At 37.2% G+C, this 27,109-nt stretch overlaps 1 protein-coding gene across 1 annotated transcript in view; it reads left to right on the top strand.

The window, feature by feature from the left end:
• The window catches only part of RNF217 (ring finger protein 217), a 118,774-nt gene extending 94,014 nt beyond the window's left edge, over window positions 1-24,760 (top strand). Inside the window, exons 4-6 of the mRNA XM_047759387.1 lie at window positions 15,466-15,667; window positions 22,213-22,284; window positions 23,906-24,760. Coding sequence (XP_047615343.1) covers window positions 15,466-15,667; window positions 22,213-22,284; window positions 23,906-23,979 — 348 coding nt within the window. The 3' untranslated portion in view covers window positions 23,980-24,760. The remainder of the gene's footprint in view (window positions 1-15,465; window positions 15,668-22,212; window positions 22,285-23,905) is intronic.
• The last annotated feature ends 2,349 nt before the right edge of the window (window positions 24,761-27,109 follow it).

The raw sequence follows: 27,109 nt of genomic DNA, 5'->3' as shown, positions 1-27,109 counted from the left end.
TATAATAGAAATCCAAAAGGAGATATTACTCAATGAATTAATATTTATTTTACATTCCAAGGCTTGTAATTTGTTAACATTTATAAATCTGAAAAAGATGCTAGGAGTCTATGAAAAAAAATTCACATAATGCTTTCAGGTGAACAAAACAATTATCATATATTTTCATATGAGTATGTTTTCAATAATAATCAAATGTGTTTAAAATTTTGTTGTGACCAAAGTACATTTATGTACTCTGCACGGGTTTATTTGCTTATATAGATTCATAATTTTAACAATTATTTTAACTTTTTGTTTTCTTGGGGGTGGGGGGGTTGAGCACCCCCCAGCATATTGAGTTCCTGGGCCAGGGATCAGATCTGAGACATAGTTGTGGCCTACACTGCAGCTGCAGCAACACTGAATCCTTAATCCACTGTACCAGTCAGGGGATCAAACCCACGTCCCAGTGATCCTGTTACACTATAGCGGGAACTTTTTTTTTCTTTAGGGCCGCACCCACAGCATATGGAAGTTCCCAGACTGGGGGTCAATCAGAGCTGTAGCCTCCAGCCTATACCACAGCTCATGGCAACGCCAGACCCATAACCCACTGAGTGAGGCCAGCGATCTAACCTGCATCCTCATGGATACTAGTTGGGTTGGTTACTGCTGAGCCATGATGGGAAATTCCTATTTTTATTTTTAAATTATTGTTTTATTTATAAAGGTCATGTACCATATGATTGAAATTTGGAAAAGAAAGAGAAAGAATTCATCCAGAATCCTACCCCTCCAGTATACTAGGTCTTTTCCCAATTTGAATGACCTTAAAAAAAAAAAAAAAAAAGGTAATTTCTAAGTCCATCCACATTGCTGCAAATGCCATTATTTCTTTCCTAAAAACTTATGATTTCCAAAGGAGACAGGTTGGGGGGTGGGGGGATGAACTGAGGGTTTGGGATGGAAATGCTATAAAATTAGGTTGTGATGATCATTAAACAAATACAAATGTAATAAAATTCATTGAGTAAAAAAATAAAGAATAAAAAATAAAATTTTAAAAGAGTTTAAATCATAGTATGCAGATAATTTGATATCTTTTGTATTCCCACTTAACATGTCAAACTTTTCTTAGGTTACTAAATAGTTTTCACATTTATTAACTATGTAATATTTGCTTAAATATCCTTCTGCTACTAGATACCAAAGCTAGCTTTGTTTGGGTTTGGGATTTTTCTAAAATCTATATATTATAAATAATGTGTGGATGATATTTACCTTGAAAAATGTATTTTTCCATATTTTAGACCTTTAAAAAGCATATATTTGTAAAGGTAGAATCACTGGGTTAAAGGATATCAGTGTTTTCAATATTTGGTACATGGTGCCAATTTGCTTTCTAAAAAGGTGAAATAATTTATAATTCCACCAGAAAAACTTGAGAACCTATTTCTGTATGATCATTTCTCATTAGCATTTCAAGTATTTTTAAAATGCAGATTTAATAGTTTAAAAATATTTTGTTCTTTTATCTTGAGTTGTCTTGTTTGCTTTTAGATTGAGTACAAATTCATGTATTTTAGAGTTTGAAATGCCCCTTTTTGAATTATCTGTTCATATACTCTGCCCATTTGTTTAGGTCAGGTTAGGGATATTTTTTATTATCAGATTATATAAGCTCTTTATTTGAAAATATTAATTCCTTTCCTGACATTTTCTTTTCCATCTTCTGTTACTTTCTTTTATATCCATAACAGGTTGTGGGTTTTTTTTTGTTTTGGGGGGGGTCTTTTTTTTACTTAATTGGTTTGTATTAAAAAAAGCACACTATAAATAACTTGACCACATATGCAAGGACAAATATTTTAATGCTCATTCTGATTATCTGCCAAAATTCAATTATAAATAATAATTTTGATTTTTCAGATAAGTTAAATTCCCTTCAGAATACTATACTGTATATTAAACTGTAATCTAAAGATCATTATAGGAGAAATAACAATTATAAGCTAATGAAAGAAAAGTTTATTTGCAATACTAATTAAAATAATGAATTAATTATCAAACTTTGTGTGGATTTGAAATTTTCACAAAAGCATAGTCATTTAACATTCACTGGTACAAGTACAGAATTTTCTTGAAAAATTAACAGCAAGAAAATCAGGGAGTTCATAAAAGAGCTTCAGTAGATACTAATTTGATATATGTTTAGAGAAAAATTCAAATCAGTGGGTAGGGGGACACAATTTGTTTAGATGATTTTAATTTGGAAAAAAATTAATGTGGGATATCTAATGCATAATAAACACCAATATAAGAAATGGGTGGACGCAAGAGTTAAAATATCTAGAAATTAGACAGTTAAAAGGTAGAAAACAGATCACTTATCAAACTTCTGAATAAAATAGATGATTTTTTAAGATTAGGAGAAAAATATTTATAAAAGAAATATTTATATATATATATATGATATAAGTGTGTTTGTGTGTATGTTCTTTCTTTCCAAAATAAAAAGAAAGACATATTTGGTTAAATAAAAAAATTTAAATTAATTTTTAAAAATTAAAAACACATTTATAGAACATTTTTATGAAAAGTTAACAGCAGCATAGTAAGATCAACTTTCTTTAGCCATTCTTATTTGAATCTCATTGCTTCCTTAATTCCTTCAGTCACTTATGAGATACCTTTTTTATCCTAAAAAATGCTTTCTATTCTGTATAAATTCTTAACCAACCAAAATATATGTAATTTTTAAATGTCTTTCTGGAAAATAGTTACCACAAAACTAAATCTACTTCGTAATAATTTTCAGTTTCAATTAAGTTTAAGTAGTCTATTTAAATTTTGTTGGAAGTATTAGAATATTTGCTCAGTTTTATGCAAAAATTCATTTTGACACTTGTGTCAGAGCACAGATTAGCTGCCAAACTCTCAGGTTAAAAAAATTGCTAAGTCAAGAAAAATGAAAAGAGAGTTGCACACCTAAAAATTAGCAAACATGAGATTATAAAAAACAAAACAAATAAGTAAACGCATTTGTTAGCAGTTCCACTTGAACACTTTAAATTGTTAATGAAAAATTTTGGAAATGAGAGTAAGAGTCAGAATTTTTTTGTATTGTGGTAAAATATATTACACTTAACCATTTTCAAGTGTAAACTTTTTAAATTTATGTTTTCACTTGAGAGCTTGAAAGACTTATACTATTCCAAAGTGTACGTTGATAGTTCTTTAAATGGTAGAGTAATACACCACTAACTAAATTAAAACCAAAAAACAAAGTAATTATTTCACTCTTTCCTTTTTTCCAGAAAGCAGCTACCATATTAATTTTATTGTTTAACACATACTTTTAAAAAAATTTTTTTTATTAAAGGAAATTCTTAAATACGTATTTTAATTTTAATTTTAATTTATTAATAAATGTGTGTTAGATCATAGCAAACCCCAGCTGGATGTTTCTAAATTTTAGATTTTAGAAGAAGAATTAGAAATCTCTAATATTATTGTCTGATATTATAATGAGCATAATTAAAGATAAAAATAATCATGAAACCTTCAAGCATATGGATGAGAACTTTGTAAGAATGGTTAATGATCTAGTCTTCTGATTGTTCCTCAGAAGGTTTATTGCTAGTCAGTTAGTGTTAACTACATTTTATGTTTTAGATATCTCATGTTTTTCCATTTCAAATATTTTAAAAATGGGATTTTAACACTCAAAACCCCACAAAGACCAGATTTCTGCCCTCTGAGTATATATTTTTAACACATGTATTTTCAAAAGAGGGGTGGACATAACTTCAGGCTCTTTTACCCAGTAATTTGAGGCAAGCCAGTTTAAAGCCAGCAGGAAGTTAAAGTTAAAAAATAATTGTGTGAAAAAGGCAGTATATAAAGTGTTATATCCTCAAAAATATTTATGAAATATTATATTAACATTATTAAATATGGGTGGTAAATCCATGCATGTTATTATCTTTAATTTTTAAGTGTTAGAAATAGCCATGATTAAAAATAAGTAAATAAAATCTAACAAGGGAACAGAGAACTCTAACATCAGGGCTTTCTGGAGCTGCTTATACTTCTCTGTTTGCCTGTGCAATCTCTAAGGATTTGTCTGTTTTATTTTTTTTTCCTTCCCCAGGCGAAAGTTAAATGTTGCTCAGATACTAGGCTTACTAAAGCAAAGTTGGAGTTAATATTTCTCAAAACAGTTAGCTTTTTTCTCACTTTTTTAACTTTATTAGCGTATAGTTGATTTTTTCGAGCTTGGAAAATTAAAGGGGAATTCCTCAAATATTCCCTACCCCAAATTACCCTCTTCCTTAATGTCAGATAAGAGAAATATTTATGTAAACATTTATATAATGTGATACAAATACAGTCCTAACCAACTAGATGACATACAGCTGACCACTTTAATTTTTCTCTTATGTAAATAATCCCATATCTCTATTTAGGACATTTTACAAAACATTGACTAGAGATAATGTAAGAGACAGGATGGTCACTTTTCTTTTTTAAAAAGAAATGCCAAGAAATGAACAGGGAATGCTGAGTTCTGTATATGCCATCTATTTATAAAAATGCCTTTGTACGATGCTCTCTTTCTTTGTAGTGTTACCACAGTAGTAAAAATAGCAGTACTATCTTAACACATACTGTTTTTGCTACATATCACTCTCCATTGTAGTTATACACATATATATCCTCAGATATGATACTGAGATGCTAGGTTCCAATACACCATCCAGATCTTAATTATTAAGTGCCTTCTGATAAACTCTGAAGATGTTCCACAGTAACCATAAAATGATAGGCTCAGTAATATGTGGGTTATTACCTTTTTGTCTCCTTTAAATCTCAAAACAAAGTTGTGAGAAAGGGATAATTACCCCTCTTTCAAGACATAGAAACAGTTTCAGAGAGGTTAAGTAACTGGATCACAAGGCAAGCAGAGGAAAGTGAATGATATTCATCCTTAATTTACTATGAACTTGGAGTTAAAGCAATTTACCTGTCAAGATATTTCCCTTCAGATATTTTCTTCTCCTAAATCCTGTAATAGGATGATTTGGGCAAGAATATTCTAATTCAGAGAAATGATTAATTTGCTTCTGTTCACATCAAATTAGCACAAAGCCATGTCTGTGGGCCCTTTCATCTGAGCTATGGCTGTGTAGCGTATGGTGGCTGAGAAGGGAACTTAGGGTATTAGTGTTAATAGACAATCCTACACTTCTCTAGCACTTCACCCACCTGCAAAAGCATGCTGAGGGCTGACAGTTGCTTTTATTTTATTTTATTATTTTATTTTATTTTATTTTATTTTATTTCATTGCCTTCTTGCCTTTTCTAGGGCTGCACCCACGGCACACAGAGTTTCCCAGGCTAGAGGTTTAATTGGAGCTGTAGCCACTGGCCTGTACCACAGCCACAGCAACTCGGGATCCGAGTGAGCCGCGTCTGCGACCCACTCTACAACTCATGGCAATGCCGGATCCTTTAACCCACTGAGCAAGCCCAGGGATCAAACCTGCAACCTCATGATTCCTAGTCGGATTCGCTAATGAGCAAGGCCAGGGATCAAACCTGCAGCCTCACAGTTCCTAGTCGGATTCTCTAACTACTGAGCCACCACGGGAACTGCTGACAACTGCTTTTAAACAGTGCCTATTATAGAAAATAAAATAGCCTCTCCTTGACTGTTAATTATCAATTTTTACTCTCCAGATTGCTTTAAGTCACTAAGTTTGAAGCAGTGGTTATCACTGCCACTTGGTTTCTTGGCGTGCCAAAGCAAAAAGAGCCTGACTGATGGCAAATATTTTCTAGGATGAAAATTGTATTGCATCCAATGCCCTATTTTTATGCCTAATAACTTTAACATTTGTTTACTGTCCTGAGATTAAATGTATAATGTGAATATATAGAACATTTCATTAAAAACCAATATAGGAGTTCCCATTGTGGCTCAGCATTAACAACCCAACTAGTATCTGTGAGGACGCAGGTTTGATCGCTGGCCTTGCTCAGTGGGTTAAGGATTTCGAGTTGCTGTGGCTGTGATGTAGGATGGTGGCTTCAGCTCCGATTCGACCCCTACCTGGGAACTTCCATATGCCATGGGGGCGGCCCTAAAAAGGCAAAATGTATATATAGTCCTAATTATAATATAAAATAAAAATAAGTAAAAATATAATGAAATAGTATGTATTTCAACATGTAAATGCTCAGGTACCATGACATTAAAAGACAAAAAGAAGCAGTCAAATTTATGAACCCATGTAAAATGCACAAATTTAGGGAGTTCCCATTGTGGCTTAGTGGGTTAAGAACCCAATTTAGTGTCTGTGAAGATGTGGGTTTGATCCCTACCCTCGCTCAGTGGGTTAAAGATCCAGCGTTGCCATGGACTGTGGTGTAGGTGGTAGATGTGGCTCAGATCCAGTGTTGCTGTGACTGTGATGTGGGCCAGCGACTGCAGCTTTGATTTCATGTGCCGCAGGTACCACAGTGAAAAAAAAAAGCATAAACTTGGACTTAAGAAACTATGAAGTGAAGCTTAAATGTAATCGATGGCTATCCTTTTTATTTGACATTTTAGAATGAGGACAAAATTAGTGTATATATATATATATATATATATATATATGTATGTATATATATATATATGTATGTATGTATGTATATATATATATATATATATATGCATGTATATATATATATATATGCATATGCATAGTTACTACCTCAAGAGCAAAATAGTAAAATCCCCTTATAGGCTTTATTTTTTCTCCATAGCATCATATTGCTTATCCCTATTTAAAATAGTGGCTATACTTTGCATCATGAGAATAGGAATTTTGATCTATTTTCATTCTCGAGGTGCCTTCATTATTTGGAGCCATGCTAGGCACTGTGTAGCACTAAATAGAAAATTGTTGAATGAATGGATGTCATTTTTCTTTCCCAATTATATGTACTTTTAGTGAGAATCCCTTATGTGCTCTGTACCACATAGTCCTTTTTCTCATAAAACTCACAGAAAGGGAGACACAGTCTCCACCCTACAGATGATAAAGCCCTGCTGCACTCCATAGGGATTTGCATGGAATATATAGGAGAGTTCATGGCAATGGGGACATCTCCATTCATCTTGGGGAAACCAGGGAGAGCGAGGTCGTTGAGGATTACTGATTGAATTTGGGCATGGTGAAAGGTATCCAGGGGTGGGAGTATTACATTCAAAAGAACAGGGCTCCGAGCCAGGAAGTGAGTGCTATATATGGGAGCTATGGGCACTTTGTGGTTCCTTTAGAGTAAGGCTCACAGAAGGAAGTGGTGAAAGGTGGGGCTGTAGAAACAAACAGAAGCCTGGGCTTTGCATGCAATGTTAAGAAAGTTGGATTTTATCCTCCAGACTCAAAAGTTGTAAACAAGGGGAATGGTGGTATCCAATTTATAGTTTAGTTTAGTTGCTATTGATTACATGAAAGTAGTTGATGATTGTATGACCTAAGGTAGCAGTCAGTGGCTGGAGAGGAGGACAAGGACTAGATAAATATCTTGGAGCTAAAACTGCCTCATCTTGATGAATAGCTGGAGGTAGGAAGTAAGAAAAGGGTAACAACCAGATATTTAGCTTGGGTATCTAAATGGAAGGTTTTACCATAAACTGAGATAAAATAATGGAATGAAGTTAGTGTTGTTGTTGGGCTAAGGGGCCATGGAATGCTGATGAGCTTGGTTTTGCTTATTTGATTTTGAAATGACTGTAGGGCATACAAATGTGTACGGCCCCAGACAGTTGCTACAAACTCTACAGCTCAGGGGTCAGGTACACAATGAAAATTAAGAAATGAAGAAGTTCCCACTGAGGCTCAGTGGTAACGAACCCGACTAGGAACCATGAGCTTGCGGATTCGATCCCTGGACTCAGTCAGTGGCCTAAGGATCTGGCGTTGCCATGAGCTGTGACGGAGGTCGCAGACATGGCTCAAATCTGGAGTTGCTGGGGCTGTGGCGTAGGCCAGCAGCTGTAGCTCTGATTCAACCCCTAGCCTGGGAGCTTCCACATGCCGCAGGTGCAGCCCTAAAAAGACCAAAAAGAAAAAAGAAATGAGAGCCAGTGGAGGGAAGTTGAAACCATTTGAGTATGATAGAGATCACCCAAAGAGTATGTGCAAAGTGGTGATTCATGATCAGAACTAAGAGGTAAGTTAAGAAACAAGAACCTAAAAGAGATAAGAGGAGTACCTGGAAAAAAAAAGTATCATTGAAGCCAGAGTATATCAAAGGTCAGAGGGAAGTGACCAGCTGATTTAATCAGTGATCGGCTGATTAAATGACACTGAGAGGCAGAAAAAATAAGAATTAAAAACATGTTCATTGGATTTGGCGATTAAAGGGTCATGGGTAATACTCACTTGTTCTTTTAATAACTATTTATTGAAAACATGCTACGTGACAGGATCTGTGTGAATCCCTTTAATAAAAAGCAAATAAGATAGATCTCATCAACTGAAAGAGTAGAGGGTTGGAACAGAGAGAGACAGATAGTTAACGAGTTTTAAAATGGAGAGTGAGAAATGCTGCGATAGGGCCGGTACAAGTTACTTCTCATTTCATGAATACAGTTCTCTGAATATGCTCCACTGGGAATGGTCTCCCTACCTCTGCGTCTTCCTAACTGGTGAACTTGTTCTTCATTTCTCAGATCAGTTGTCACTTCCTTAGAGACGTGTCTTCTGAGCCTTAAACCAGATCAAGCTCCTTCTATTAAGTTTTCTTTTCATACCTCATTTTTTTCCTGCGGTAGCATTTATCATAGCTTATGCGTGTATTTATTTGTATAATTGGTTACATCTATCTACACCTTAGACTAAAAGTTCCTTCAGGGCAGAAGCCATGTCAGATTTTATCAATGAACAAATAAATATTTATTGAATGAATGGTTTCCTAGAGAAACACAGTTGATCTGAATATTTTCGTGACATGGGGTTGCAGTCCATTGAGGACGAACTGACAGGTGAGTAAGAAAAGCAGTGAGTATAGGGTATTCTTTTAAGACTGTTGGTTAAAAATGGAGGAGTGAGGGTAATCACTGGCTAGACGGTCATGTGTAATTAAAGGAAGGATTTTTTAGGATGGGGAGACATCTGAGCTATTAGCAGGCTAAGCAGTATACAGTCACAGAGGGGAAACGGGGGAGATGAACGGGAAGGAGGAGAAAACTGGCCTCTAGAGATTTCTGAGAACATAGGGTATGGGGTCAAGGAATGTGTGTAAAGAAGAAGGAAGAAAATAGAACATTAGGGGCTAATCTGTAGTATAGCTCTACCTTGAGGAATAAGAATTGAACTGTTCAAAGAATTTGTCACAATAAATCAATCATAAGACTGAAAGATATATTTGAAATTCCCTATAATGAAGAAAAACTGTACACTAGAGGACAGTTAGTTATCAGAGTAATGGCTTTACGAAGCTAACATAGCAGGAGACATCAAATAGTTTTGAATTCAGCGTCTTATTTGTTTTTTGCCCTATAGTTTATAGAGGCAACCATATTTGACATGGCAGATGAAGATTCATTCCCCTTTTCTGTCCCTTCTCTTTCTTATCCGTCCAGTTTTTGATAGGTATTATTTTAGTTCTTTAGATTATCTCTTGCCATTAAATAATGTCCTAAAACCTCTGTTCAATAGTCTAACAATTTCAGATGATAACTGAGGATCTAGCCCTCTCACAGTTTTTTCTGCTTCTTCTGTTTCCCCTTTCTCGTAAGCCTTTGTTTTTATATTGTCTGATTTAATAACACTCACATTCTATTGTAATATAATGGTTAATACTTTTGTTTTTTCTAAAGGATGATTCTAATATTTGAAAACCAATTGGGTGTTTACATAGTCAAGAATATATCATTATGGAATGAGGATTACATTCCCTTGTCTATGAGATCACAACTTCTAGGAAAAATGCCCCTTTCATCTTCGCTCACTGTCAGTTGCAGTCATGCCACATTTTGTTATGCCTCATATTTGGAACTTACATGCCTTTCATTTTGTTTTGTTTTTACTGAAAGTTCTCATTGTTTTTCTTTCTTCCTTATTGGGTTTGAAATACTCACTTTATTTATCATGTCATTTAATATTTAGCTCCTCAGGAATTTTATTGCTTGGTATTTATTCCATTGTTATTTTTTGAAAATGTTCTTGAAGCCAGCCAGCTTTCTATTCTAAATTGGACTGATTTCTTTCCATCTCTTTCTCTCAGATTTCTTATACTTTTTCATATGTGCTAACATTGTCTTTCCTTGACTTGCACCTTCACTTAATGAAGTGCTTCCTTAAGTTATGGTCCCAGAAAAGGAACAGAGGAATCTTTATCATCTCTGGAATTGTTTTGGTTTTGCCCCCCATGTATTATTTATTTTATAGGCAGGCAAGAATTCCAGGTTCATTTTATTTTTAACCATGTCTTTGAAGGCTTTGCATATCTCTTTGCTTTCTAAAAATCACTGTGTTATGGAGAATTGGTACAGTGAGCTAAGTAAAGAACTGAGAGTTACTCATGGCATTTTTTAAAACTTTCCTCATTATTGTTTCTTCTAATAATTCCTCCAGATATCCACTGAAACACATATATAAAAATAATTTTAAACATAGGGTAAATTATTTGCTGAGGACAGTAATACATAGAAGTTAATTTAGTTATCATTTCTTGCTTAAAGCATAAAATAAACCTTCAATTCTTTTGTTTTTTGTTTTTGTTTTTGTTTTGTTTTTTGTCTTTTCTAGGCCCACACCGGTGGCATAGGGAGGTTCCCAGGCTAGGGGTCCAATTGGAGCTGTAGCCGCTGACCTACACCAGAGCCACAGCAACGCGGGATCTAAGCCACGTCTGCAGCCTACACCACAGCTCGCGGCAACGCCGGATCCTTAACCCACGGAGAAAGGCCAGGGATCAAACCCACAACCTCATGGTTCCTACTCGAATTCGTTAACCACTGAGCCATGACGGGAACTCCGAAGCCTTCAATTCTTGATGAAAGTGGAGATAAATATCTGTGGGCAGGTGTGTACTGATTTAATTATAAAATTGGGTGGAATTTTTTTTTTGCCTTTTTTTAGGGCCCCACCCACAGTATATGGAGGGTCCCAGGCTAGGGGTCAAATTGGAGCTATATCTGCCAGCCACACCACAGCCACAGCCACAGCAATGCAGGATCTGAGTCATGTCTGTGACCTACACCATAGCTAAAGGCAACACTGGATCCTTAACCCACTGAGCAAGGCCAGGGATCGACATTCGTCCTCATGGATGCTAGTCAGATTCATTAACCACTGAGCAACGACAGGAACTCCAAAATTGGTTGGATATTCAGCAGTTCATTTATTGTTATTCTTCTGCCGTATAATTAAGTAGCATCTGTATGAAAATAAAAGGCTGAATTCTAGTTCTATTCTTCAGATAATTTGTGGCCATTTTATTAAACTAAATGTAAACAGCTTGAAGAAGGCAGGTACATAACTTGATTAATCTCTTATTATAGTCATTGATATGTCCTATGAAAAATGTCATAGATTCAAAAATGGACTGTGTTGTCTTTTCTTTCTACTACTACATAATACCAAATTCTTACTCAAGAAATATCTGGCATATCCCAAACATTTTATCTCACGGCTTGTAAGTATAAAGTGTAAATGTTATAAGCAACATTTAGTGTTTAAATATTCAACTCCTTGTGTATCAGCCATCCTTATTTGGTGTAGATGAAGAGAAGAAATCCCATGATTGGTAACAAATCAAATGGTGTTTGTGCTTTATGCTTAGTCAGTTTAATCTAATGGATTAGAAAGATCTCATCTGTCTTACTCTGTCTCCATGTCTTAAGTAAAAACAGAATTTTGATGCTGACTTGCAGGCCGCTTGGGTGATGCTTTTTAGCAGAGCTAAACTGATGAATTTTTTGAAGCTCTAATTTTAAAAAATGTAAAGCTTCACTGAGAAATAAAAGGGATTTTACATAAATATTATTTAAAACTACTTTTTCGTTTGTTCGTTTTTTGGTTTTGCTTTTTAAAGCCACACCTGTGGCATATGGAAATTCCCAGGCTAGGGGTCCAATTAGAGCTACAGCTGCCAGCCTACCCCCATAGCAACATCAGATGCAAGCCACGTCTGCAACCTACACCACAGCTCATGGCAACGCCAGATCCTTAACCTACTGAGCGAGGCCAGGGATTGAACCCACAACCTCATGGTTCCTAGTTGGATTTGTTTCCGCTGTGCCATGACGGGAACTCCAAAACTACTTTTTAAGGCTCTATAATTTGAAAACAAAGATGGCATTGTGCAAGTGTGACCTTTAAAGATATACTCAGGGAAAACAGCATATGAAATTTATTATGCCCCGAGTGTTAGGAGTTCAGAAATACAACTTGTTAGCAAATGTGAAAAGGGATGTCTCCTGTTACAAGCTGACTTGCATTATGTCAATTTATTTCTCTTTTAGCATGAAGTTATAAAATATTCATATATAATCAACATATGTTTGTAATAGAGACAGAGGAAGCACTGTGTACTTAATAGCTGGAAATTATGAAACCATATTTGGTGATTAAATCATCACTGTTATGTGTGTAAAATATTCAAATTAATCTATAGAACCATATAATCCTGCAACATGCAAGGTTCCTATAGAATATTGTCAGAGCTTAGACTTTTATCGCTCCCTGTGCAGAAATGTTATTGGACTAACAGCATTTTTGTTGCCTACTCTGTTTTGAATGTTATTTTAGAAATAAAGACTGTTAAAAGAGGTTAGAAATTGCAGTCTTCACCGTTTAAATGAAATAATAAGTATTCCACATAAAGATTTTTAGAACACAATGAAACGATATTACAAACATATATAAAATGACCGAAAATTGTATGTGAAATTTTGTGGCAAATGAATTATCAGTGCCAAGTTTGACTTTTTGAAACAAGTTTCCTGTCAGAAAAATTTTGATATTATTTTAAAGGACAAATGTGAGTTGGCCCAGAAAACAGCTAAAACAAGCAGAAAGATTCAGACATGCAGGAGGGTAGACATGATTGAGCTGTCAGCAAAGAATACAATTGACCCTCTGGTTTTATCTTTAAGTTTATAATCAGAGGCTGCTTAGTATACTAAAGAAACAGATATAAATCAAAATCCTTTCTTCATTCAGTCAAACAGGTTCCTTTTTTGAGCTTTGGTTATGAATAAGTGTGCCAGTCTCATGGTGCGGTCATGAGGCTTAAAGGTGCTAATCTCTGTACAAAGGTTGGCATATAATGGGCTCTAAATAAATGTCATTCTTTTTTCCCTTTATAGGTCACATGCAGCACTATGCTATGTGACCAGGAAATTTGTTAAGCTTTATTATTTCCATATTACGATATCAAATATATTATGTAGTCAAAAAGCCCAGCCTGTGATAAAGTAACCTTTATTTTGGGTGCTCAGCAGTTGTCTCTAAACATGTTTTCTCCTAGTGCTCAGGTGGTTTAATGGGTGCAGTGGGACCTTGGCCTACTTCATTCCTTCATGCCATTCCCTGTGCTAACCAGGTAATGGTCCCAGGAATTGTCCCTCAGAGTCATTCACTGAAACAGGCACAATAGGGCATGTGCTGGGCTAGGGGAAAAATTATCAGAAAGCCAAAGAGCTTAAGCTTCAGACCCTCACCTACGCAAGTCTCTTCTTAGGCTTTATATCTAAATTGTGTTTGAAATGTACTTGCTTCTTCTTTAAGAGGGCCCCTCCAACTAGATAACCTTCGGGCCCCACACAATCTCTGGACTCTCACTGGGTCCACTCTCACTGGACTGCCAGGGTAAAAGAAAGGAAAATTAGATGTCAATGTTAAAGAGACAAGGTGGCCAATAGCAGGAAAAGCAAGTTTTGCTTTTATTGACCAAATGATGATTGGTAGTTACCCTTGACCACAGATGCTCATGTGCCCTTGACCACAGGCTAGCCCTTACTTATCTAGGGAGCTACTCTCTCATCTAGCTTAAGAATCACGCATATGGGAGTTCCCATTGTGGCTCAGTCTTAACGAACCCGAGTAACATCCATGAGGCTGTGGGTTCGATTCCTTGCCTCACTCCGTGGGTCAGGGATCTGGCATTGCCTTGAGCATAGTGAGTATAGGTTGCAGACGCCGCTCAGATCTGGAGTTGCTGTGGCTGCGACGTAGGCCGGCAGCTATAGCTCTGATTCGACACCTAGCCTGGGAACTTTCATGCTGTGGGTGCGCCCCTAAAAAGACCAAAAAAAAAAAAAAAAGAATCACCCATATGAAGAGGTGAGAAGGGGGATCACCAATCACCATGCAATCAAGGAGCATGCAGTTACATAGCCCAGATGTTTGGTTTCTCATATTTTTAGGTGGGTAAAGGGGAAGCGATAGATGGAGCCAAAATTATATTGCTCTGACTCGGTGTGTCCCAGAAACATGGGCTGGACACCATACGTATATTATCAAATTTTTATTTTCATGTAAGACCATCTAAATTGGGAGATAAGATATAACCTCAGTATTTACAGGTAACTTGACAGCAACAATAGTGGGAGGTGCTTAGTTGCACAGGTAACATTGTATACACAGACCTGTAAAAGCATTTGCAAATGATACTAGAGCTGAAAACCAAAATGCTGTAATTCCTGCTGTCATCTCCTCCCACAAAGAGAGATGTCTGTTTCTTTTTATTTTTTAATGTCTTTTCTGGGGCCACACCCATGGCATATGGAGGTTCCCAGGCTACGGGTCGAATTGGAGCTGTAGCCGCTGGCCTACGCCAGAACCACAGCAAAGCGGGATCTGAGCCGCGTCTGCAACCTACACCACAGCTCACGGCAACGCCAGATCCTTAACCCATTGAGTGAGGCCAGGGATCGAACCTGCAACCTCATGGTTCCTAGTCAGATTCATTAACCGCTCAATGGGAACGACGATGGGAACTCCAGAGAGATGTCTATTTCTTGATATTTATTCACAGAGAGTTTTACATAACCTTTTCTTTTAAGGAACCCTCTTCATCTCTTCTTATTTCCCAAGCCACCTCATTTGCTGATCATAGCCTCAACAAAATATACATTCACAGCATTTAAAATTGCCTTCTAATCACTGAGTTAGATGTATGTCTAGAAAGATAAGTGGAATGTGTTTGGAATGTGTTTGTTTACATCTGTATTTGTCAAAATGAGCCAACAGCTTGAGCAAGTGAAATGTTACTGAGCTTTACACATGTTAAAGGGTTTGGTACATAGAGGGCCTTGGAGAGTGTGATTTTAAGGGAACTGACAGCCTCAGGAATGCTATAGGAGACTTTCATCTTGGTGAAATATGTGTTGTTGCATACATTTTGCCAAGTTTTATTTTATAAAAAAAGAAATGAATAACCTTTTTTTTTTTTCCTTTCCCTCTTTCACTGGTACAGATCCACATCCAGAGAACTGAAGGGTGTGACCATATGACCTGTTCACAGTGTAACACTAATTTTTGTTATCGATGTGGGGAGAGATACCGCCAACTCCGTTTCTTTGGAGACCACACATCAAACCTCAGCATATTTGGATGCAAATATCGCTACCTCCCAGAAAGACCTCATCTAAGGAGACTAGTGCGAGGGTCAGTCTGTGGTGAGTGTCCGACCTGACTCATAGAAATCTTACCCAGTGAGATCCCTCTGTGGCACAGTAGGTTGAGGATCCAGTGTTGTCCCTGCAGTAGCTCTGGTCATTGCTGAGGTATGGGTTTGATTCCTCTGCCCAGCACAGTGGGTTAAGTATCCCGCATTGCCACAGTTGCAGCTCGGATTCAGTCCTTGGCCTGGGAACTTCCCTAGGCTCTGAGTGCAGCCAAGAAAAAAAGAGAGAGAGATCTTCCCCAGGAAGTAAGGAGTGGTGATAAAAGAACTTAGAAATGTACAAGGATAGCCGTCATAACCAGAGCACCTGCCAGAAATTCTAGTAGAGCCTTTGTCCCCAAATAGGAGGAAGATATTTTCACTCCCTTTGATATTAAAATTAAAAACCAAAGTTTGGGAGTTAATTCCCATTGTGGCTCAGCAGGAACAAACCCAACTAGTGTCCCTGAGGATGTGCGTTTGATCCCTGGCCTCGCTCAATAGGTCAGGGATCCAGCATTGCCGTGAGCTGTGGTGTAGGTGGCAAACGCACCTCAGATCCCATGTTGCTGTGGCTGTGGCGTAGGCCGGCAGTTATAGCTCTGATTTGACCCCTAGCCTGGTAGCTTGCATATGTCACGAGTGTGACCCTAAAATAAAAGACAAAAAAAAGAAAAAAAAAAGACAAACACTAAAGTTTGTTAAGACACTGCTTATATGAGCAAGCAAATTTTGTTTGAAAAACAAATAATTACACTGCAGAAATGTGCAGTCAATATTCTCCAGAAATTCTATTGTAAGCCACTCAATGAGAGGGGACAATGGCACATTCATTTTTGTAGTGATGACACCTAGCAGTGTGTCTTACACATGTCCTTCATCCAGCCATGGAAGACATGGCAGTACAGTTTTAAAAATTCCTGTAATGGAGTTTCATTGTATCTATATAGTTGATAAGTCAGTGTATATATTTGTATATATTTCCATTGTATTAATAGTTAATAGCTAACAATTAGTGAAATGACCATCAAATGCCCCCATTGCATACAAACCCAAGTTCAAATATCCAAGTGCAATGCTTTTATGGATTGACTTTTTCACCCTTTCTTCATCCTCAATAACATACAATCTCATACACAACTATGCAAACTTAAACACAGATTCCTGCTCTCCTAATGTCACCACCTTTTTGTGATCAGTGTTCTTCTGGCCCCAAAGTTCTTCTTCCTACTCCTCTGGAATATACCCACCCTGAGATTTCTTCCTTTCTTTTCTTTCTTTCTTTTTTTTTGGGGGTGGGGGGGTTCTTTTTAGGGCCGCACCCACAGCATATGGAAGTTACCAGGCTAGGAGTCGAATGGGAGCTGCCCGCCTATGCCACAGCCCCAGCAACACAGGATCTGAGCCGAGTTTGACCAACACCACAGCTTAACCCACTGAGCAAGGCCAGGGATCAAACGCATATCCTCATGCATCCTCGTCGGGTTTGTTAACCACTGAGCCAAGAAGGGAACTCCATCTTCCTTTCTTTTTTCATCATGCGGAACTTCATTATGTCTTCTCCGGCGGCCTTTCTAATGTTCTGCAATACTTTTTACCATCATCCCCATTGCTCCCTTTCTACTTACTTGTGCCTAGTTACTCCATTTCATGAAAGTCTCCATATCTCTCTTTGACCCTCCATCACTTCATTTCTGTTGTAAACCACTCCCCTTACTAGACCCCTGTGACAGCTAATCAGAACAGAGCTGGTGGTAATGATATACTTCTGTCAGGTAAATGATAGAACATTTGTTTTAAATTTCACCTTATCATGTGCCATCGTTTTCTAAAATCTTTTGTGATCTTTATAAAAACATGCTTACTGAGGAGTTCCCATCGTGGCGCAGTGGTTAACGAATCCAACTAGGAACCGTGAGGTTGAGGGTTCGGTCCCTGGCCTTGCTCAGTGGGTTAAGGATCCGGCGTTGCCGTGAGCTGTGGTGTAAGTTGCAGACGCAGCTCAGATCCCGAGTTGCTGTGGCTCTGGCATAGGCCAGTGGCTACAGCTCCGATTTGACCCCTAGCCTGGGAACCTCCATATGCCGCGAGAGCGGCCCTAGAAAAGGCAAAAAGACAAAAAAAAAAAAAAAAAGCTTACTGAACTTTAATTAAACATAATTTTCCACAGCCAACAGCATTCAATATAGTCAAGATCGCTTTTAGTGATTTTAGATGCTTCTCTGTTTATTTGCCTGTAATGGTATGTATTAGAATTATATAAGCAATAATATTAGCTAAATAAGCTTTGGAGGTATATCTAGGGAATCTAGCCCCTGTTTATAACAGTACCACCATGAGATAACAAAATACAAATTGTTTTGAGCTTTTTGAGTGATAACTTATTTGTAAGTTTATATAGAGATAGAGAAAGAGAGAAACACAAAAACCAAAACCCTTATATTTCGTGCATTGTTAGTTCTTTCCTACTTCAGTGCCATTTTGTGGCACGCTGTTTCCTCTCATTTTTTATTTTAAATAATCTTTGATTTGACCGTGTTTTTTTTTTTCTTTTTTGTTTCTGTTTAGTCGTTCTTAAATAAGGAAAGTTATTTCCAGCCCTTTTTGTCCAGTAATATCTTAGATGCATTCACTTTGAGTCCTCTCACTATGTGCCCAGATGCCACGAGAATCCCCTTCTTAGGTCATAAAATAGAGTGAAGTTATTTAACAGTCTGCAAAATGGACAGCCCATAAATATTGTCAGCAGGGAAGTACTTTCTTTGTACAGCCTCTTCTGTTTTTATTTAAAATTAAAATTTTTATGGTCAGCTTTCTGTAAATGGTTTTCTTTTTGGCCTGTTTTCTGTGTCTGTGTGTATATATACTTGCATGTGTCAGAACAAACCTGACAAAGTAGGGAGCAGCTGGCCTTTATGCTAAGCTCTTCTACACATATTTCCCCACCTCCAGCACAGCTGCCTCAAACTGCTGTTGGACCATCGCCTCAACTGGAGAAGGAAAACATGGACTTTTCTCCTGTGGCCAAACAAGGAAAAATGCAATAATTCATTTTACCCACTACATGCTACAAAATCAAACAGAATAATTTTATAAGCAGTGTTCTTTAATAAAAACAGCAATTTAATTTCAAACATCCCATCACCACAGAAGGCAGGAAAAGGAGTTACTCTGTAAGTCCCAGAGTTACCTTCTTCCTGCCATGTAAGAGAGAGGATGGATGACAGCAAAGCCCTCCCCTCCATCCTTGTCTGCCCCACAGTTTGGGACCAGCATGGGCAGATGTCCTAGAACAGCAGCAGAGAAAGGGCCTGCCCTTCTCTCACAGCTGGAGGATGGGAAACATGGTCTACATTCATGTGACCATGTGCCCAGCTACAGATGAGAGGTTCTTCCCCTAGAGAATGAAGGAGAACAGGGATTTGAGGATAATTAGCAGCCTCTGACATGTAGGTATCTCCATGGCAGGGATTAGGAAGATTATTCAATGAATGGTGTGGGGAGTAAAAGTGGCAGGTGAGTTCCATCGTGGCTTATTGGTAACAAACCCGCCTAGTATCCATGAGGTTGCGGGTTTGATCCCTGGCCTCATTCAGTGGGTTGAGGATCCAGCATTGTCGTGAGCTGTGGTGTGGGTCACAGATGCAGCTCAGATCCCAAGTTGCTGTGTCTGTGGTGAAGGCCAGCGGCTAAAGCTCTGATTTGACCCCTAGGCTGGCAACTTCCATATGCTGCAGGTGTGGCCCTTAAAAGACCAAAAAAAAAAAAAAGTGACAGAAAAAATGCCTGATTCACATATTATTCCATACAGACATTCAAAGTATTAAATTAAAGCATATAATAATAAAGAAAATACAGGTCTTTAACTGATGATGTTTTTTGTTTTTTGTTCTTTGTTCTTTTTAGGGCCGCACCTGCGGCATATGGAAGTTCCCAGGTTAGGGGTTGAATCAGAGCTACAGCTGCTGGCCTACATTCGCTACAGCTTCTGGCCTATGTTCACCACAGCCACAGCAGTGTGGGATCTGAGCTGTGTCCGTGACCTACACCACATCTCATGGCAGTGCCAGATCCTTAACCCACTGAGCAAGGCCAGAGATCAAACCCGCCATCTTATGAATCCTAGTAGGGTTCGTTAACCGCTGAGCCATGAAGGGAACTCCCTGATTTCTAAATGGCAAATAATTCATATGAACAAAAGCAATGGAGCTCCCCTCCAAAAATAAATGGCTTGGAACCATAACCGAAGAAATACAAATAGCCAATAAGCATCTTTAAAAAGATTTGGTGTTATCTGTAGTCAGAAAAATTGTAGATTAAAATAAAATGGGATTTTTTTTTGGATTATTAATTACCAAGTATTCATTACTCTATGCTGGGTGTCCATACTTTATGCAATAAATTGGAAGTTTTATACAATGCTTTTACAAAGAAATTTGATAGTAATGTGAAAGACATTTTAAGACATGATAAATCTAGGCTGACAGTGGTTTATTTGCAAGTATAATTTAATATAGAAAAGGAAACAAAAATTAGAAAAATATTTAAATAAGATAGGATATATGGATATGATAGAATGTTATTTCAGCTATTGAGAATGGTATTTTAAAATGATCTAGAAATAAGAGAGTCTGTGCTTAACTGTACTCAAGACAGTTTTTTTTTTTTTTGTCTTTTTGCCATTTCTTGGGCCACTCCCTTGGCATATGGAGGTTCCCAGGCTAGGGGTCTCATAGGAGCTGTAGCCGCCAGCCTATGCCAGAGCCATAGCAACGCGGGATCCGAGCCGCGTCTGCGACCTACACCACAGCTCACGGCAATGCCGGATCCTTAACCCACTGAGCAAGGCCAGGGATTGAACCCGCAACCTCATGGTTCCTAGTCGGATTCGTTAACCACTGAGCCACGACAGGAACTCCTAACTGTACTCAAGACAGTTTTTAAAAGTAGTCATGGGAGTTCCCATCGTGGCTCAGTGGTTGACGAATCCGACTAGGAACCATGAAGTTGCAAGTTTGATTCCTGGCCTTGCTCAGTGGGTTAAGGATCCGGCGTTGCCGTGAGCTGTGATGTAGGTCGCAGATGCGGCCCGGATCCGGTGTTGCTATGGCTGTGGCGTAGGCTGGCAGCTACAGCTCCGATTGGATCCGTAGCCTAGGAACTTCCGTATGTCCTGGGAGCGGCCCCAGAAAAGGCAAAAAGACAAAAAAATAAAAATAAAAGTAGTCATAAACATTTATCAAACATTGACTGCATGATCATAATAAGTTTATTACTTCCCAACGGGAGAGCACATATCTGACTCTGAATTCTGTGATAGTTAAAAAAAAAATCAGTGCTGTTACTTTGCAGTCATGTTGCATCATTATTGTGAAAATATATTGATAATTAAAAAGGGAACATGAAGGGAACATGAATGAACATACTGAGTTACATGCTACAGGAAAAAACAGATTTTTTTTTAAAATGTGCAAGTCAGTATAAACTCAAGCATTGCTTTAAGAGTGTATTAAGTGTGGAGTTCCCATTCTGGCTCAGAGGGTTACAAACCCAACTGGTATCCATGAGGATGTGGGGTTGAAGGATCCAGTGTTGCACTGAGCTGTGGCGTCGTAGGTCGTAGACATGGCTCATGTCTGGTGTTGCTATGCCTAGTGTAGGCCAGCAGCTGCACCTCCAATTCAGCACCTAGCGTGGGAACCTCCATATGCCACGGGTGCTGCCCTAAAAACAAAAACAAAAATATCAAGATCAAGATTACTAGGTAATGACAAGGTATTAACTACTAGCCCCATTTTTGAGCCATTGCCTTTAATGTTAGTAGGATTCCAGTTGTGAACTCTGCTGTAACTAGAGCTTATTAGAATCACTACTCAGTTATACATTTAAGAAAAAAACATGCTGCTTGATGCATTTGGCATCCTTACCAGTATTTTAGCCTTCTTAGAAGTGCTTCCTTTTTAAGTTTGTTAAAATGATTCAAACTTTCAATACATCGCATGTTAGTGATTTTCTTTAACGATAGCATTAAAACATCCCACTTGTAATTCAGTGTATTCAGTGTTCATATTGTTTGCTAGTTTTCTTTGGACCCAGGAAATAAATAAATCACTTTTTCAGATGTGGGCATGGACAGAGCCCTACTAGTTCTCCATTGTGTGAGCTAATTAGATTTTCTTCTGACAGCTCAGAATGTGTCACTCCTTCATCTTTCAGAATCTTAAAAATTAAAAAATGGAAGCGATCTAAAGGAAAAACACAAAGATGAATGGTCCTGGTAGATTTAAGTGAGCCAGTAGGTCTGGAATCTTTTTGGTTGTAAAGGATAAAGGATTTATGAAATCTATGACTCATGTGCCCAGAATTTGAGTGAAGTTAACTGAATTTACATATGTATTTTTTTCTACACTTGATGCATTTCCTTAGAGAAATATTGCCTTAAATATAATCAGACTCTACAAAAATAACGTACACTGTGATATTAAAAAACATTGCTGAAATTGGTTTTTGTTGTGGTTTTAAGACTCTCTAAATGGTTTGTCTTTTTTTTTTTTCCAGCTGGAAAATTATTTGTTGCACCTCTAATCCTGGTTTTGGGATTAGCACTAGGGGCCATAGCAGTTGTCATCGGTAAGAAATACTTAATGTATCTGAGATAAGATTTCTCTGAGTGCCATAGAGAGACTATGAGTGTAAATATAACAGTGTGAAGCAGTTCTTAAGTAGATGTGAAACTTGGTACAGGCTCGTTTCAGATGAGCAATCAGCATATGATTGGTAGAATCAGAGGACCATGTAGTGTTTCATATAGGATGTATTTATGTGACACTTTTTCAGTCCATGAACACTTTGATTCATGTTTCTTATAGAGCATTATTAACCCCCTTTTAATACCCAAGTTAATGTAACTAAGTATTTCAGCAAAAGAGTCCAGTGGAATAGAATCTGGATTTTTCCAATTCTGAGTTCAGGTTGGAGCATCAAAGAAAAGAGGCTCTACTATACCTTTGAGTGTCTGGTTAGTTCTAGTTTTTACTAGAAAGGGTTCTCTGGGTCCAAAGGTACTATTGATGTATATAGGAACACATACCCAACATATACTTGAGTACTGACAAGTGAAAAATATATCAATGATAAATATCATTTTATTCATACAAGTATATTAAAAAATATATTTTAAAGCAGTGGTTCTCAGTCTCTGGAGTGCTTTCTAATAACCTTGAGGGCTGGTTAAAAACAGGTTGCTTAGAGTTCCTCTGTGGTGCAGCAGGATCAGTGGCATCTTAGAGTGCTGGAACGTAGGTTCTATCCCCTGCCCAGCACAGTATGTTGAGGATCTGGCATTGCTGCCGTTCTTGCTTAGGTCACAACTGTGGCTCAGATCTGATCCCTGGCCCAGGGACTCCATACACCTCAAGGTAGCCCAAAAAATGAAAAAAAAAATGAATAAATAAAAAATAAAACAGGTTTTTGGTTCCTACCCACAGTTTCAGATTCTGATAGGGGGCTGGACCCATGGATTGCTAGTTCTAAAAAGTTAAGGGATGCTGATGCTGATGGCCAGGGACTTTAGAGAGTTTTAAATTAAACACTGTAGCTAAAAAGCTGCTTTGATGATTGCTCCCTGTAGTAGATAAGATTTCTTTTTTTTCCCTAAACAAATTGATTTTTATATGTAAAGTTCTATTTAGCAAGTTATTAGCATTTGAGGACCGAAAGAATTATAAAGGAACTGGTAATATTTAGTTCTTACAAACGAATGAGACTTTATGAAATAGATACTATTTTCTGTATTTTACAGTTGAGGAAATTAAGGTTTACTAGGACCTCATAAGTGGTAGACTGGGAATCAAAGCTGACTTTTGCACCACACCCCATGTTCTTAAGTAATACACTATACTACCTGAAACAGAAGCATGAATGTCAGTGTGCAAATTATATGACTACAGATAATTAAGAGGACTTTAACCTAAATTTTGATATCTTGATAAAAAAAAACTCATATCCAAATTAGTATTGTAGACTTGGTTAAAAGGGAGAGAGAGGGCGCTAAAGAAAAAGAATAAAGAATGAAATCTTGAAGAGCTAAGTACATGTCATAGCATGGCTATCTTCCCTTTTTTCATGTATCCCTAAATAGTGATGATAAATAATTGGCAAAATGAAAATTTGAAAACAACAGAACATTTTCAAATCTAGGAACCTAAATGCCTGCCCTCTTCACTAGCTTTCCTCTCTTCTTTATCTCCAGGTTTATTTGTATTTCCTATCTATTGCCTTTGTAAAAAACAGAGAAAACGATCACGGACAGGAATGCACTGGTAAATGTGGTTGATTTCCTGCACCTACGCTGATCCAGGTGGGAGCTCCACAGAATTGGACAGCAGCCCGGGAGCTAGAGCTTGAAAACTGCCGACAGAAACCGCCGTCTCTTGGCCCCATGCATCTCCGCAGGCCTCTTTGACTCTAGCCGCGGTGCATTCCTCACATGGTATCCTGTCCTTTCCTTATACAGATTGCTGCTTTTACAAAACGGTCACTTTCATAGACTCTAAACGTCTGTATCATAACTCTGATCTTCTTAATGGTTCTTGGAAGAAAATGTTTTAATTAGAACCAGTTATCCTCAGACCTGTCCGAGCAGGCGTCTCCTGGGCCCTGCCTCAACTGTCTTATTCCCATACCTCCCCGCAGGCCCTCTTCCGAGACTTGTGTGAGTAACTGAAGTTCCAGTTGTACCAACGAGCAAGGCCACTTTTCAGAAGATGAAGACTCACCGTGTGCACCTGTTTTCATCTGTGGCCCAAGCAGTAGAGTTTTTTCATCCTGCAGATGCTAGAATCATTAAAAAAATCTCAATGCCCAAAAGGAAACTAATGAAACTAAATTAATAAGAAGAATCACAAGTAACTGAAGTGTATATGTGTAGGGGTGTGAATGTGTGTGTATATACATATCAATATGAAAACTCAGTCCAATACCTTGTACTTGTCAAATTCCATGCCTCTACACTATTTTTCCATATTTTCATAGATATATTTAATGGTGATCGTTCCTTTGTGGGCATAATTTGGTAATGTACTGAATTAAAGTCAAAGTCAACATAGACCACGAGCTGTTTTGATGTTGACCCTTTCCTATGCCTTGCTCTCTGTCTCAGACACACACAGAAATTTGTGCAATGTCACCTCCTCAAGGATTATCAAACTTTATAAACTGACAAAACTTATAGGCTGCTTCTAGGAAATTCTCAAGACCTGAATGTTCAGTCTCTTCAGATTTCTTACATGTTGGCATACTTGCTTCACTCAGTAGTTAATTTAAATGACTTTGCTGCAGAGAGAACTGCTGAGACCTTTAAACAAACCCCTATTCTGCTATTATTTTAACAATCTAGTGATTACATAAATATGCTTTAGGTTAAGCATACAATACTATCTCAAACCCCACCCTCTTCTCTCTCCCCTTTCTCTCTATCCCCCTCTTTTTTATTTGTCCCCAAGTTTATCATAAAAACAAATACTATGTTTGAAGGATTTTTTCTTATGTTTACTGCTCAAATGCATAATAATGTGTTGGTATTTTCTTAATGGAGGGGTGATTTGAAACAAAACTTTTTGCGTTCATGGCTTTATCTAAAATATAAACTGCTTTTGGAGAAGGAAAGAAAAAGTGAAGGAAATACTTTCAGGATGTTTTACCAAGCTGAGAAGTTTTTTAAAAAATAAGGAAAGGACAAGTAATCTATGATTTTTTTTTTTTAGTTTGTCTTTATCATGAATGTTTATCAGCAGAAGGGAAGTAAAGACTTCTAAGAAGCCTAAAGTTTCCACTTGTTTCCAAATCTATAACAGTAGCTATTGGCACAGATGCAGCATTTATTTGTTAATAACTTTCTCTGAATTTAAATAGATTATGTGATAAAACATGCATTAACATGGATAGTTTGTCTTTCTGGGCTCCAGATTATAAGAACATTTATCATTTTTATTTGACCTAAAAAGTCCATGATAGTGAAGTTTGCTTGCCTGGATAACAAGCCAGCACTTCATTCTTTCTGACTAAAACTCAGAAGAGCTATACTGCTGGACTAATCTATTTCTAGTTTGAGGAGGGTGTGCCATTTATGGTCATGGAATAGCATGTTTCTAAAGCATAACATGATACAAGAAGAAGTAATGCTCTAGTTTCAAAAATTCATCTTTCCATTCATCCAGCCATCTATCCATCCAACAAATATTTATTGAGTGCCTACTGTACGTGTTCTAGTATTGAAATGAGATAATTTCTAGCCCTAAATCCGTGTAATTCTGTCATAAAAGTGCTTGATTTTTATAAATTGGTCTTAGCTTTTAGTTTGATGATGTGTGAGATGATGAATTCTAAACCTAGTGGATGTGTTTGTGTGGAATATGTGTAAGTATATATAGATATACACATAGCTGCATATGAATACATATATACCAACTAGCTAAATAATATACTCTCTGCTCCTGGATAATCTATTTTCTTAGGTTATTGTCTCTGTTGTCTTTGGCCTACTCAGGGATTTTTATTCCTTTCTTTGAATAACATCACTTGGAGATATTTTTATATTATTTGGAAATGTTCCAATTTTCCAGTTACACAGTGGCATCTGTTGTCAGTGAAGGTTCTTTTATCAGCGCCAGCGACAGTGTGCAGTTTTGCACAGGATTTTCATTTTTCTATTTCATAGATTTAAAAAAAATTAATGTATGCATTTTTTGCTTTCAAAGTTGGTATATATCAGGCCTTTCACTGCTAGTGACTTAAAGAAGTTATTTGTGCTTTTTTTTTTTTACTAAGTATCATTACAATCTTAAAAAGGGAGAAGAAAAATAGAAGAGATTATCTATATGTTAGTGCCAACATTGAAGGTAAAACAATTGTACCTTTTGAGAGAAATTCTAAAAACGGCTTTGGAAAAAAAAGCAGGCACATAAAATAAGTATCTTTTTATCCAAGGCTTGTCCTTTTTATATGTTTTCATTGTAAATTTAATATATGCTTGTTAAAGGAAATCAAACCATAGGGAATTATAAAGTACTAATTCCTCTGCTTTTCCCCACCCCTTATTTTCTAGGGGTAACCACTGTTAATGGTTTGGTATACATCCTAGATACTTTCTACAAATATACTAATAAGTAAATATGTGTGTGTATGTACGCATATCTGTGTATTTATTAGTTTTGTTAGTCTTGTACAAATAGAACAATAATATTCTTACTGTCCTGTGACTATTTTTCATTTTACTATGTATTGGTAGACACCTTTCCATAAAAGTTTAAATAGATTTACCTCATTCTTTTGTAAATCACTACATACTCCATCGTGGGGCTATACTTTTTATTTAATTAGTCCCCTATTGAAGACATCAAGATTGTTTTCACTTCTCTATTACAAAGCATTAGTGAAGATCCTTTACATATATTTT

This window comes from Phacochoerus africanus, chromosome 2 (genome assembly GCF_016906955.1).
Source record: "Phacochoerus africanus isolate WHEZ1 chromosome 2, ROS_Pafr_v1, whole genome shotgun sequence".
NCBI lineage: Eukaryota > Metazoa > Chordata > Mammalia > Artiodactyla > Suidae > Phacochoerus > Phacochoerus africanus.
The sequence above is the reverse complement of the archived record's forward strand: the minus strand, read 5'-3'. Positions and strand labels throughout refer to the sequence as shown.